This window comes from Chelonia mydas, chromosome 25 (assembly GCF_015237465.2).
Source record: "Chelonia mydas isolate rCheMyd1 chromosome 25, rCheMyd1.pri.v2, whole genome shotgun sequence".
NCBI lineage: Eukaryota > Metazoa > Chordata > Testudines > Cheloniidae > Chelonia > Chelonia mydas.
The window spans coordinates 14274269-14288229 of record NC_057858.1 but is presented as its reverse complement, the minus strand read 5'-3'; the positions used below and the strand labels follow the sequence as shown (position 1 = coordinate 14288229).

General features: G+C 40.7%; 1 protein-coding gene across 2 annotated transcripts in view; it reads left to right on the top strand.

The window, feature by feature from the left end:
* Positions 1-13923, top strand: part of UPF1 (UPF1 RNA helicase and ATPase) — a 28147-nt gene extending 14224 nt beyond the window's left edge. The window contains exons 9-24 of one of the 2 annotated variants that reach the window (XM_037886031.2): positions 75-183; positions 1277-1436; positions 1587-1705; positions 2059-2223; positions 2704-2818; positions 2946-3089; positions 3589-3802; positions 4021-4138; positions 5840-5996; positions 6717-6859; positions 8205-8379; positions 9422-9503; positions 9882-10043; positions 10469-10686; positions 11221-11343; positions 11470-13923. In XM_037886031.2, coding sequence (XP_037741959.1) covers positions 75-183; positions 1277-1436; positions 1587-1705; positions 2059-2223; positions 2704-2818; positions 2946-3089; positions 3589-3802; positions 4021-4138; positions 5840-5996; positions 6717-6859; positions 8205-8379; positions 9422-9503; positions 9882-10043; positions 10469-10686; positions 11221-11340 — 2201 coding nt within the window. In that variant the 3' untranslated portion in view covers positions 11341-11343; positions 11470-13923. Of the gene's footprint in view, positions 1-65; positions 184-1276; positions 1437-1586; positions 1706-2058; positions 2224-2703; positions 2819-2945; positions 3090-3588; positions 3803-4020; positions 4139-5839; positions 5997-6716; positions 6860-8204; positions 8380-9421; positions 9504-9881; positions 10044-10468; positions 10687-11220; positions 11344-11469 lie in introns of both variants that reach the window. The other variant, XM_037886030.2, reaches the window with a different exon arrangement.
* Positions 13924-13961: the final 38 nt, after the last annotated feature.

Sequence of the window (13961 nt, the reverse complement as noted above, 5' to 3'; positions counted from 1 at the left end):
TTTCCAATATTTTTAAAGTGGAAAAATAAATTCCAAATTTATAAGATAAATTACTACTTAACAAGGCTCTTCAGATTATGGTGATGAGATAGCTATTGAGCTGAGGAGCAGTGTTGGAGCACCTGTGGAGGTTACTCATAACTTCCAAGTGGATTTTGTGTGGAAGTCCACTTCATTTGACAGGTATGTAAACTTACTGACATTCAGAAAACATTTTAGAGTCCAGCAGGTGTTTGACAGAATCAAAACACTTTTTCCCAGAGTTCAATTTGAATTTTTACTGGGGAGGAAGTACTTCTGTATCTGTTTCATGAAGTTCACTTCCAGAAAGAAAATGAGGTGCACATACCAAAATTGCTTCAGAGAGAGCTATTTTCTTTCTCCGTATTCTGTTTAGAACTTGATCTGATCTCAAAAGCATCATTGAACTCCTCATTTGTGTACCTCATTCTGAATGCACACTGATTTGTATCATGAATATTATTAACATAAAAGAAAGGGGAGACAAACCTTTTCTCAAATTTCATCTTTTCTGGTTATTCTCTAGAGCTTCAGTCCATTTTGGATATGTCTTCACCGCAAGTGAAGGTGTGCTTGTAGCATGAATAGGCATACCCATGCTAGCTTTAATCTAGCTAGCACTAGTAAAATAGTGAAGATGTGGCGTCACCGGCTTTAGTGCAGGCTAGCAACCTAAGTAGGTACCTTGGGTTTCTTTTGGCTAGCCTATTTGTTCTAAAAACACCGTCACTTTGCAGTGAAATCACGTAACAGTTCAGTCGCATATAAGTATCCAGCTTTGTCTCTAAAACCTTGACAGCTGAAAACGGCAATGAAATCTGAACTGCAATCTTTTAGTAATCATTGGGACAGTAAAGTCTTCAGACTTTTATTTACAGAGTTCTGTGAGCCATGTGTGGCTGCTCCGAAAGAAACCTGTTTAACACAACCCTTCCTCAAACCCTGGGGGGGCGTCTGGAAAGTAATCTTAACTATCTGTAGTGGTGTTTTGCCTTCCTTGGAGTTTTTCCTTCTTTGGAAACACACAATGGTTCACTTGCATAAGAACATAGGGAGCTCAGTGTTTGCTAGCAGAACGACAGAAGGCTAACTCTGTTTGCCAGGCTGAAAGTGTTTTGTCTCCTCCCCAACCTGCTTATTAAGCTAATGGGTTTTTGAGTTTGTTGTGTCTTGTACCTAATTAACCTCCATGTTACAGAAGTTTGTGGATAAATACATTCAGTTCATATTTTGTGATCTGTGTTTTCACTTGCAGAATGCAGAGTGCTTTAAAAACATTTGCCGTGGATGAAACTTCAGTTTCTGGCTACATCTACCACAAACTGTTAGGTCATGAGGTAGAAGATGTGATTATTAAATGCCAGCTGCCAAAGCGTTTTACAGCACAAGGACTTCCTGACCTCAACCATTCTCAGGTAATCCTATCTTTTCTCTTGTCAGCCATAATTTCATAAAGGATTTACATACAAGGATTATAAACTTGAGTGAAAAAATGTATAATAACCTAACTGTGCTTACCTACTTTAAGTACAAATGATATGCTAAAATAGCAAAACTTTTTTCAGGTTTATGCTGTAAAGACTGTCTTGCAGCGTCCTCTGAGCCTTATCCAAGGTCCCCCTGGTACAGGAAAAACTGTGACATCAGCCACTATTGTCTACCATTTAGCTAGGCAGGGCAATGGGTAAGAAATTTTAACTGATAACTGAATATTTTATATATGTTGAAGCTGTGTGATACTTTAAGCACTTTCTCTGTATTGATAAATAGAAATTATATTCTACAGCTATTAAAGTATATACTTAAAATACAATGCTGTCTTGCTATAGTTGGAACATTTGTTCCAGAAGTGTGCCACTCCTGGAAAAACTTTCAAAATGCTGAATTTGAAAAACATATGTGAATAACTTATCTTTAGGATATATTCAGATTTTGGATGATTCTGATCTTGTCTTGATTAGCTTTTTTCCCTCTAGGAAAGTTTTATAATTCCTCATCACTTGTGCTGACATTTTTTTCTTCTGTTTAATTTTTAAGGCCTGTGTTAGTTTGTGCCCCAAGTAACATAGCTGTGGATCAGCTCACTGAGAAGATCCATCAGACAGGACTAAAAGTCGTTCGTCTATGTGCTAAAAGCCGTGAGGCAATTGATTCTCCTGTATCTTTCCTGGCATTGCACAACCAGATCAGAAACATGGATAGGTAAGAAGTTGTCCAAGAAAAATGGCTTGGGTGCTTGGTGTTGCAATAGATTATCTACATGAGAATGGCAAAATGCATTCGATCTAATGCAGTGATTGGGATAAGCCTTGACTTAATAAAATAATGTGAATTCAGTTGTCCCTTGTGGACTAGGGTGGGGGAGGGATAGCTCAATGGTTTGAGCATTGGCCTGCTAAACCCAGGGTTGTGAGCTCAATCCTTGAGGGAGCCATTTAGGGATCTGGGGCAAATATTGGGGATTGGTCCTGCTTTGAGCAGGGGGTTGGACTAAATGACCTCCTGAGGTCCCTTCCAACCCTGATATTCTATGATTCTGTGACTGCCACACAAAAAAAAAATCCACTGCACAACTGCCATTCTGCTCAAGGGAGCCCTAGAACCCCAAATATCAGGAGTTGTACACTTGAATTTTAAGAAGAAAACATGATTGTTTTGATTTCAAATTCCTTTGCTGTGTAGTATGCCTGAGCTCCAGAAACTGCAGCAGCTGAAAGATGAAACTGGAGAATTGTCATCTGCTGATGAGAAACGCTATCGTGCACTGAAACGAACAGCAGAGCGTGAATTACTTATGGTACAGACTCCTTTTCTCTGTTCGGATGTGTCATTTTTTTGCAGACTAGTGAACGTTGGATAAGTAAATGTTAAAAACAGTGCTGAGGGTGCTGGTACTGAAATACGTGTTTTTGTCTGTTTATCAGAATGCAGATGTTATTTGCTGCACATGCGTGGGAGCAGGTGACCCAAGACTTGCAAAAATGCAGTTTCGTTCCATTTTAATTGATGAAAGCACACAGGCTACTGAACCAGAATGTATGGTGCCAGTTGTTCTGGGAGCCAAACAGGTACGAAGGGTTGCTCTGAAAAATAATGGAACTCATAAGCAGATACAAACAGATATCTATCCGCTACTTATAATACACAGAAAATTATTGTTGCCGTTTTTCCTGTTCGTGCTCCTGTGGGAGTGAAAACTCCCTACTTTCTGAATAGACAATTCCCTACTGCAGGTCCAAACAACTTTTGTTTTATGTGACAGCAATAAAATTGTCCTCTTTCCAAAGTGCTATCTTTGTTTCAGTGTGCTTGACATGTTAAGGTCTGACTGGAGACTTCACCTCTGGATGACTCTAAGGGGCTACAAGGTCTGCTGTTCGTTACTGGATATAAAGCATATTTGAAACTCATCAGCATTCTTGCTGATAATTTTAGAGTAATATGCTATACAGTCAGTCTGACTTGAAATCAGTCTGTTGTAGCATTGCATCAGCTAGGACATCTGCGTGAGAGCTTAAGGTGTCTATACTATAGTCAATGTTGAATGTTTCTTTTTTTTTTTAACAGCTGATCCTTGTAGGTGATCACTGCCAGCTTGGTCCTGTTGTGATGTGTAAAAAAGCTGCAAAGGCAGGCCTGTCTCAGTCCCTTTTTGAGAGGCTTGTGGTGCTGGGTATCCGTCCAATTCGCCTGCAAGTGCAGTATCGTATGCACCCTGCACTTAGTGCTTTTCCATCCAACATCTTCTATGAGGGGTCACTCCAGAATGGTGTTACTGCAGGTAAAATACAATTGGCACAGTACAAAATTGACTTACATGCAATCCACCGAGAATCAGAACAAGGGATTCATTAATATAGAATGTCCTAACCGCATTTGTTGAAACGGGGGCATTGACTGTGGACTGCAGCTAATTTTAATGGTTGCTCAGTGCATTTAAGGTGTGTGATGCTAAAGGAGCGTTGTGAATGTTCTGGCTTATATTTTTTTCCTCCTCAGCGGACCGTGTGAAAAAGGGATTTGATTTCCAATGGCCCCAGCCAGATAAGCCAATGTTTTTCTATGTGACACAGGGTCAAGAAGAAATTGCCAGTTCAGGCACCTCTTACTTAAACAGGTAAATAAAATTCAATGCTAATGTTATATAAGTGGGGAAAATTTTCAGTAGTGACTAAGTCCCATTGAAAATCAATGAGACTTAAGTGCCTAGGAATTTTTCCCATCTTGCCTTCACATTTAGAGCCTTAATTGATTCCTCTAATATTCATAGGAAGGATGATGAATGACCTTATGTCTAAGACACTGGAGAGGGACTCGAGACGGGGGTTCAGTTCCTAGCTCGGGTACAGACTGTGACCCATGGGCAAATCACTTAATCTCTGTGCCTCAGTTCCCTATCTGTAAAATGAAAAATTCCCCTATCACAGGGCTCTTTTGTTGTGAAATTCATATTATTTGGGAGGTGCTTGGATATTGTGGTGATGGTGGAGGGGGGGCACAAACAAGTTCTTAGATGTATAAACGAGCCTAGGCATCTAAGTTAGAGTTCTGTCTCATTTAGATGAGAAATTAATTTCTGTAACCATAAGTGATATTTGTCCCTTAGGCCAGCACACTGGAATAGTTACACAATATTATCCTAGTCCAGATATTTGAACTCCAAAGTACTGTTTTAATTCAGTAGGAGAGAAGGATTCGTGGTCCTGCTAACACCAGAAATTGAAATAATTGTGTATCCATTTAAGTTTACTTGTGTGGTGGGTAACGCTGTGGATACATGTTCTCACTTTCAAAAGCAAGCCAACATGAAGCACAGATCTGTGTGGTGTGAATTAATTACTGCAGCAGCAAATTCCAGTCAGCTGCTGTATGGAAGCATTGGGCTCCAATATACACTAGCTTCTGAAGAATAAAGGCTTCTCTTGGAGCTGTCGGTCTGATAACATAGGTCAAAGAGTGCAAAGAATAAACACATGTAGTGGAAAAAGATATCTTTAATCTGGCACTTCTCCCCTCGTCGTCCTCCTTCCGCTTCTCCCTCTCCCTCCTGCTCCTTTAAAACCTCTCCCAGGAAGTTTACTTCTATGTTTATGCAACTATTGGGAGTGCTTGTCACCGCTTCACTCCCATGGTATTAATACGGTTTCTCTCACAGTGCCTTCCATCACTGCTGAAATGCAGCACCGAAGGAAACCAACTTGCACATGAATGATACAACAGCGGGCAGAAAGCAAAGTTTAGTTTAGAACTGTGCAATGTTAAAAAAATGAATAAATAAGTGCCCATGGGATCTTTACTGTCCATACAGCAGACAGGATCTGTTTTTAAGATCTCCTCCAAAATACATTTGCACAATAAACTGTAAGGTATACAGATTCTCTGCTTTGGAAGGATGAAGACAGACTTCAACTTGTCATTCCAGGGCATCTAGGGATTTAGCTTTGCTGGGTAAGGAATACCATATGTAAGAGGAGATTCCAGTTTCCATTTTAACCTCTTCCTTTTTCAGGTGCAGATAGTTTTAGCTGAAAGGAAATTTAGTAAAAAAGCTTTCTTTCCATGTATGGTCTCATCTGCAAAGCTTGATTTGAATCAGTCAAACTGGTTGAGTAATGCAAGCATAAGAAAATACTTTCCACTCAAAATAGCCTTCATACAAAAGGCTAATGCAGCATTGAGCCTTGATTTTTTTTATAGATCCCGATAACTTGCAAGAAGTATTTAGCAGGTTAAACTTTTATTTATTTATTTAACTTAATTCTGCAATATATCTAGTTTAGTGACTTTAAAAAATAAAACAAAAAACCTCTCTTCCTAGGACGGAAGCTGCTAATGTGGAGAAGATAACTACAAAGTTATTGAAAGCGGGTGCCAAACCTGATCAGATTGGCATTATTACTCCCTATGAGGGCCAGCGCTCTTACCTGGTGCAGTACATGCAGTTCAGCGGTTCCTTGCATACAAAACTCTATCAGGTATGGAGTCTTCGTACGGTTTCACAGTAGACTTTATTTCTGGGCTTCTTTTCACTTTCAAGTTATTTTGAAATTCCAGTTTCAGCTTACTTTAAAAGACCCCAATGACTGTATTATACTGACTATTATACTCTTGGGTCTTCGCTGCAAACAAGACCAAAGTTGTATACTTAATAGAATCCCTTTTTTGTAATGCTGAAAACGGTTTGTGAATATATCCTCCACTGAAGGAAGACCTTGATGGAAATAGGCTAGTGGAATATTCCTGGCAGGAGCAAATCTAATTTCTCTGCCAGTTATCCAGATTTTCCAGTAGGATAGCTTGAGACCTGCAACACTGATTCGTGCTGTTTAAAATAGCAGTGCTTCAGAATAGTGGGGAGTCCACAGGGCAGTCTGGCAGCAGTGGGGCTAATTTATTTTTCTGGTACAGATGTTAGTATGCCTAGTGAACGATAGCATAGCCATAAAGCACTGATCTATAACAGTTATTTGTTCTAAAACCAAGAATGCTTTTTTCTCCCTCAGTGAAACTGCTTTTATTCATTAACTCATCTGATCATTCCACTAATGTCACAAGAACAACATTGTTTGCAAAATGATGGGGTTGGTTAGAGATGTTGCGCCAAAATGCTTTATAATACTGATCCTTAGCACAGTTCTCTTCCTTGCACTGGGCTTCGAATGGGACACAGTTTACATGGTGGTTCTCCTTTGCAGGAAGTGGAAATCGCAAGTGTTGATGCTTTCCAAGGTCGAGAGAAGGACTTTATTATCCTTTCTTGTGTAAGAGCCAATGAGCACCAAGGAATTGGATTTTTAAATGATCCCAGACGTCTTAATGTGGCTCTTACCAGAGCAAGGTGCAGTATGATTATAATACTCTGCATGGGTGTAGCAGACTTTTATTACTTACATGAGCTCTTGCCCAACAAAAACTATGCTGTTTTTGGAAACCTAAGATGAACAGAACGATCTGAGTAAGCTGACAGGAACATTAAAATGATTCCCACATCTCTAGAAATACACTCATACCAACTGAAACGACATTGGTCATATAGCTTTAACATTCAAGTGACTACAAATTGTCAGAAAATGACAGTTTGTGGAGGAATCTGACCTTGAAACAGGCGTGTCCCTTCCTCCTCACATCCGTTTGCTGGAGCAGAAAGGGAGTTCCATGTCATTCATTTTCTCCCCATTTTCCAACAGTCAGCAAAAGCTGGGGTGCCTTGACTGCTCTGCTTCTCTCTCTCAGCAACTGTTTCTCTGGGTTCTTCTCTCCTGTCAATGGGTCTAGAATTTGCCTCTGCCTCATGGGGGGGCACTTGAGGGGTGGGGAAGTGTGAAATTGATGCTTTGTCAGTTTCACTGATGCCCACAGGTTTACTTTAAAAGGGTTTTTTTGGGTAAACTAATCTGGTTGAAGTACACAGTAGGTTTGTTTGCTAAACTAGTCAATATAGCATACCATTACCAGTATAATGAAATCACTGCAGCAATCTTTCTTAAATGACTGTATGGCATAATAGTCTTTTTGTGATAAATATTGGCCACAGGATCAATGTCTCTTGGCCTTACCTTAATGGACTTTGCAATAGATCAGGGCATCTAATGAAAGGAGCTAGTCTGAGGCTGCATCTACTTCCATTGTCCTCTTCCAAACCATAGCCATTAGAGGCCTTATTTAAGGCTGTAAGTGTTTAATTGCAGGCACAGATGTTCACTAGCACAGCAAAAGCAGCATATTTAAACATTCTGTAGTCCCACATGCTGCTTCTCTTCTTTTTCTCCTTGACAATTCCTGCTATAGGCAGAAGTAATCTGTTAGGCCGGTAGGGCAAACTTTTGGGAGTGGTATGCACGAAACAACCACTAGCAGGATTCTATGACCTCCACTGATTTGGGAAAAGCTGGAAGCAGGGTATAAAACTAACACAACCTCCTTCTCAGCTGCCACTCAGATGTGTGCCTATGAACCTGAGGCCTTAGTTGAGCTGGGACTATATTCTCTTTGCAGTTCATACATATAAGGATAGTGGGAGCTACAGCCGTGTAGAGGGAGAATATATCTCGACTTGAGCAACTTTCTACATCTTATTCTGCATTTTGTCATGTCATGTTAATTTGGTTAATGTAGAATTTCTTAAGTCAGCAGTCAACTGTAAAGCTTATTTTTATCTGACATGACCATCTGCTATTCCATAGGTATGGAGTAATTATTGTTGGGAACCCAAAAGCTCTGTCTAAACAGCCGCTTTGGAATCACCTGCTGAACTACTACAAGGAGCAGAAGGTACTGGTAGAGGGACCACTAAACAATCTCCGAGAAAGCCTTATGCAGTTCAGCAAGCCCCGTAAACTCGTCAATACCATCAACCCAGTAAGTTACTACAGATGCACTAGTCTGTCTTTTTAAAAAATGTATATGGGAGAATGGGAAACATGACTGTAAAATGGTCAGATTTTCCTGTGACCCACTTTATCTCAAGGTTGTGGCTGGAGGGGATTGGAGGGATTTTGGTCCTAATGAGAAACTGGTGGTGGTGGGGCTGACTTTTGTGGGAGATGGTAGCGAATGTCCTGCTCTCCCTTGCCTGCACAGTGCTTTTTCAGGGGCAGCACTACTTCAGGATACTGCAGGGCTCTTTCTATAGCATCTTGAAGCCCCACTTCCTATGGTGTGAAGCTGAGCCCTATGTGAGATGAGGGAAAGGTGAAAGCTGCCCTGGGATCCAGAGGCAGAGCAGTGTGGGGGAGGGAGCTTGCTCATTCCCTCACTTGCTCAGTCCTAGCAACTATCTGTTTTTAATGTGGGTTTTTTTCTTAGCTGGTGGGATGTCACCAAGCAGGTTGCCTCCTTAGATCTGCTTCCAGGGCCAGCCCAACTGGATGAGAAGCCTTTTTGTAGTAACCTCATCTTTCTTGTGTAGGGTTTTAAATGTAGGCAGTAGTTTTTGAGATTAAGCATTCTGTAAGAATGTCAGATTTCCTAGATGTGACTAAACTTATTAAGCTTAAATGTGCTTTTGTCCTACTATCTTCAGCTAAATATGGATCAGTGGCAGTAAATACAAATAACTCTTGTCATTGGGTTCTGGTGATACCCTGAGTCATGAGGACAGAGCAAAGGAGAACTGTGTGATAAGAACTGTAAAATGGGGTCAGTCTCATGAAACTCCAGCCCATTTTAAATTGAAAAACACTTAAAATAATAACTGGAAATAAATGACTGATTTAAATGGCAGATTTGGATGTCTTTCAGGCATATATCTAAAGCTGAAATGTATTTGATACTTGGACAGGTAGAACCCAACACAATCCCTACCCTGAAGAACTTTAGAGTAAAGTTGCAATGCTTTTCAGTTTGCAACATTGGTTCTAAATGTAAGGATTTATTGTCTAACTTCATGTAACATTTTTAGGGTGCCCGTTTCATGACTACTGCCATGTATGATGCACGTGAAGCTATTATCCCAGGATCTGTCTATGACCGGAGCAGTCAAGGTAAGGAAGCTGTGGGAGTTGAACTCCTTTATTGACTTTTCCAATTTTGTAGTCATCAGGTGGGCTCTTTACTATTTGATGCTGAACTAGGATTTCTCTTGAAAGCTTCCAAGTAAAGAACGGCTTCTCACCATGTACAAACTAAACTGCTTTGGGCAAAATTTTACAATGAAAACTCTGATTTCTAAATTTAATGGTGGCATGGACCACCGTACAAATGTGGTGTTTCAGAAATCCCAAATTAACCTTTAGTGTAAACTATTTCGTAACTTGACTTAACGATTTGACTGTTGCTGATCTGTAGGTTGCTCTGTGGAATGCTTTGACAGTACAAAAAATCCAGAGAGACAATAACATTGAGCTGTTACATTTTTCTAGGCCGCCCATCGAACATGTACTTCCAAACACATGATCAGATTGGAATGATTAGTGCTGGACCCAGCCATGTCACTGCTATGAACATTCCTATCCCTTTCAACCTTGTGATGCCACCAATGCCACCACCAGGATATTTTGGGCAGGCTAATGGACCGGCAGCAGGTATGTAATCATTAAATACAGACCAAAAATACCATTTTCGTTACCTTTGGCTCTCCCTCCCAGCGACACTGTGGAAGGGGCATTTTGAGGCCCAGGTGGAGGGAGTGTTTTACAATGGCTTCTGGTAACACTTCTGGCTAAACTTGCAACAGTGTTGATGGTTTAGCCTTCCTCAGCTGTAAGATTGGTGGACATGATATAAAGCTTCTGATTATCTGCCAGGCTCTAAGAAAACTTCCTGTCCGTCAGGGTGGAACAGTATACTTTATACTGTCTCTAAACCTTTAGATTCATAGATAGTTGCTACCTGAATAAGTGTAATGTGTAGTCTGCTAAGGCACCAGTATGCATTTGACTAGAAACAAAGTAAAATCATTACATATATAAAATATCTTCACTCCTTTGGTGGGGGCTAACTTTTTCAGGACGTGGGACACCTAAAGGAAAGACTGGTCGTGGTGGGCGCCAGAAAAATCGTTTTGGGATTCCTGGAACTAGCCAGTCAAACCTTCCAAACAGTCAAGCGAGCCAAGATGTGGTGTCCCAGCCATTCTCCCAGGGTCCACTGACTCAGGGTTATATCTCCATGAGTCAGCCATCGCAGATGAGCCAGCCAGGACTCTCCCAGCCAGAGTTATCACAGGTAAGAGTGTAATGATCCTATCTATAAACTCCCTATGCTACAAAGTGGATTTTTTTGGCCAGGTGTCGTGTGGAAGAGGGGGCGGGGTGTATCCGGTAGTATCTGGGAGTACATTGCCATTCCCCTACGCATTCACAGTCTGAATATAAGGATATTTCCTCTGGAGGTATATGCATTAAGCTCTGTGTTGCACATGCATTCAGGCACATAAATGTTGCACTTCATTTTTACATGGTAATTTCATTTCACTATAGGCCCTAACCTGAAATCAGACCGATTCCTAAAGAGGAACGTATTCCAGTAACTTAAAACAGTTATTGCAAATACTGGGCATTTCAGTAATACTTGCAACTACACGGGGTAAATCACTGTAGAAATTCATCAGCAAAGGGGTTGATTTAGGGGACAGTCTGAAGGAAAAATTGTTATATGGCAGCCACAACCCCATTTGCTGTTTAATGCGGCATACGCTCTTGAGACCCTAATGCTACAAAAGGTTTGGGCACCTAACAGAAAAACTCTCTCCTATTTCAGGACAGTTACCTTGGGGATGAGTTTAAATCTCAGATTGATGTGGCGCTGTCGCAGGACTCTACTTACCAGGGTGAACGTGCATATCAACATGGTGGAGTGACAGGACTGTCACAGTATTAGAGTGTAAGGCCCTTAGATTCAGTTCTGTGTTTCTTTACTCTCATGACTTAAGTTCCTAAAAGCACCCTCTAGTGCACACGGCCGGGGGAAATGGTTAATGTTAATTCTGTTGTCCTTTCCTTTCTTTAGGTTGAGGAAGAAGAGCTAAGCTTATGTGGAGCTTAGTTCCATCAGCATTTTATTCTGGGTAATAAAAAAAATAAAATAAAATGGATACCTGTTTTCCACTGCTAAAACTGAAGCACCACTGTGTGAGAGCAACAGGAGAAAGAAAGAAAGAAACCAACCAACGGAGAGGAGAGCGAAAGGAGCGCGCGTGAGAGCCCACTGCTAGCTCACTGAGACAAGGAGACTGACCGGAGAGGAGAGAGAGCACCAAAGGACTGGCTGGCGCCTCACTGGGAAGGCAACTCGCCCTGAAAGAATGAGTGGTCAGCTCAGTCCCTGCTCCCCCAGTCAACGAAGCTTGAGAGAAGGGCCTTAAGCAGGTTTCACTTCATTCCATACTTCTCTTTGCGAGCAGGGCATCACTTTTCAGAGCAGGAGGGGAGAGGAAAACCCTCATCTCAGAGTTGTTCTCATTTGAAAAGGTACTATATTTTAGCAGTAACTGTTGACGTTTTAAAAGCAGAGTATCTAAAGAGGAAAGATCCTGCCGAAAAGTGACAGTAAGCCAAGCAGAAAACCAGCCAGAACATGGTGACTGTTCAACGCTGAGATGCAGGTTTTGTTGTCCAAAACTGGCTCTGAAATTCTAGTGTCATCATGTCGCCCACATTCTGAACTGGTATTTCGTGACAAGGTGGTTTTAAAGAGATTCTTTCAAAGGAGCACTGAATTTTTAGAAGTGTCTCTGAATTCTTAGTAGTGGACCTGGGAGATCCTTGTTCTGAGAAGCTTACCAAAAAAAAAGTAAAACAAACAAAAACAAAAAAATCTAAATTAGAGCACCAACCTTGAGAACTTTCAGTGTGATTTAAAGTTGCAGCAATCAGCCTCTTCTTCCTACAATGGAAAGCAGTTAGGAGTGAAAGGAGCCTGCATGCTCAAGCAGGAGGAGGGTTTCGAAGTGTTTTCTGTATGCTTTAATTGGCTACTGTCTGGACTCTACTCTGTGAAAACAAGCCTTTCTGTAAGATGAACTGTGCGCTTAAAAGGGGATGGGTTCCTGTGCCCTTCGGCCCTGGAGGAAAAGACGCTAGGAGGCCTGCTTTATTCACTCCCACTGATGCTGGGAGGAAGTAGTGGAAACTGGGGATTATATTGGTTTTGAAGTAAAGACTCTACAATGATATTGAAGCAGGTTGGAAAAAAATAAATGGAAAAAGCAGGCAGTTGTTGGAAGGTGGCCTCTGATAGATGGGTATAATTAGAGACAATGGATTAGGCTTTTGTGTGGCTTCTTCTTTAGTGATTTAATGCAGATAGCTGAATGATTCAGGTGTTGAAGTTAAAAACAACCCTGGAGACTGCTTTTTGGGTAGTGAACATGGCTGTGGCATCAGTGCTGACTTGAGAAGTAGTTGGAAGTCAAACTGAAAACAGCACATAAAAAAGCCATCCAATTTCTAAGTTGTACCTGTGTCCTAAACAAGTCAAGTGGGAACACTGGGAGCATTTTATTTGTCTAAACCTTTTTAGAAACAGCACAGAGAACTTAAATTCCTACTAACCCATTTTTATCAGATCTCTAAATTAAAATAACCTCTACCTCCTAATTGGCTAAAAATCAGTAGTGTGTGAATTAATTACTAAACTAGATGTTTTTTAAAGTTTATGAATTAAGTTAGCTTTATAATCAAAGGGCTCCAAGTGTTTCTAGTCTTTTTTTGAGGAACTAAAAAAAAAACCAACAGAAAACAACCCTCTCAATGAATGTACTTAGAACAAAACCCACCTCTTGTAATTTGGAAACACCCACTTGCATTACTCTGTCCTTCCTGTAGATTAGCAATCTGCTTTCATAACTTGTATTTGCTGTAGCTTTCCATGTCTCCTCGTCCCCGCAGGCCCCCCCCCATAGAGTAGTATACCTACAGGTTTTGTAGGTAATGTACACATGAAATTTAGAACAGATGTTCTGAATTCACTTTTAGTCCTGCAGTGAATTGTTCATAAACTGCAAAAAAATTAGAAACCTTCCTGAAACAAAACAACCATTCTTGTTTCATAAAAAGCCTCCAGAGTTTAGACTTCTATAATGTGTAAAGAATGGAGACACAGGCCACCTTCCTTCATGTAAGAGGGACTATTTTATTTATTAACATTTTACTTTTTTTTCCTTCTGGGTAGGCTGCGTAGTTGCATAGAGATTTGAGATAGGTTTAAGCTGTAACTCTTTGTGCAATGCAATCCATTGAGTGATGTGTAACCCCTTCTCCCCCTTCCCCCAACCCCTTTATTTCACTGGTTGGAATGCTTGCCTCTGCTTTGTGCTGTTTTTTTCCTTTGTAGCAGTTACTCTGAGTTTTATAAATCCACAGACGACAGTGCTAGCACTGTTACTCTTTTTTGATTTTGTCTGTATGTTTTAAACCTGTTTGTCATCAATAAAAAAAATTAATAAAGAGCTCTTGCATTCAAGCTGGGACCTATATTTCAGTAACCATTTTGGACCTTTT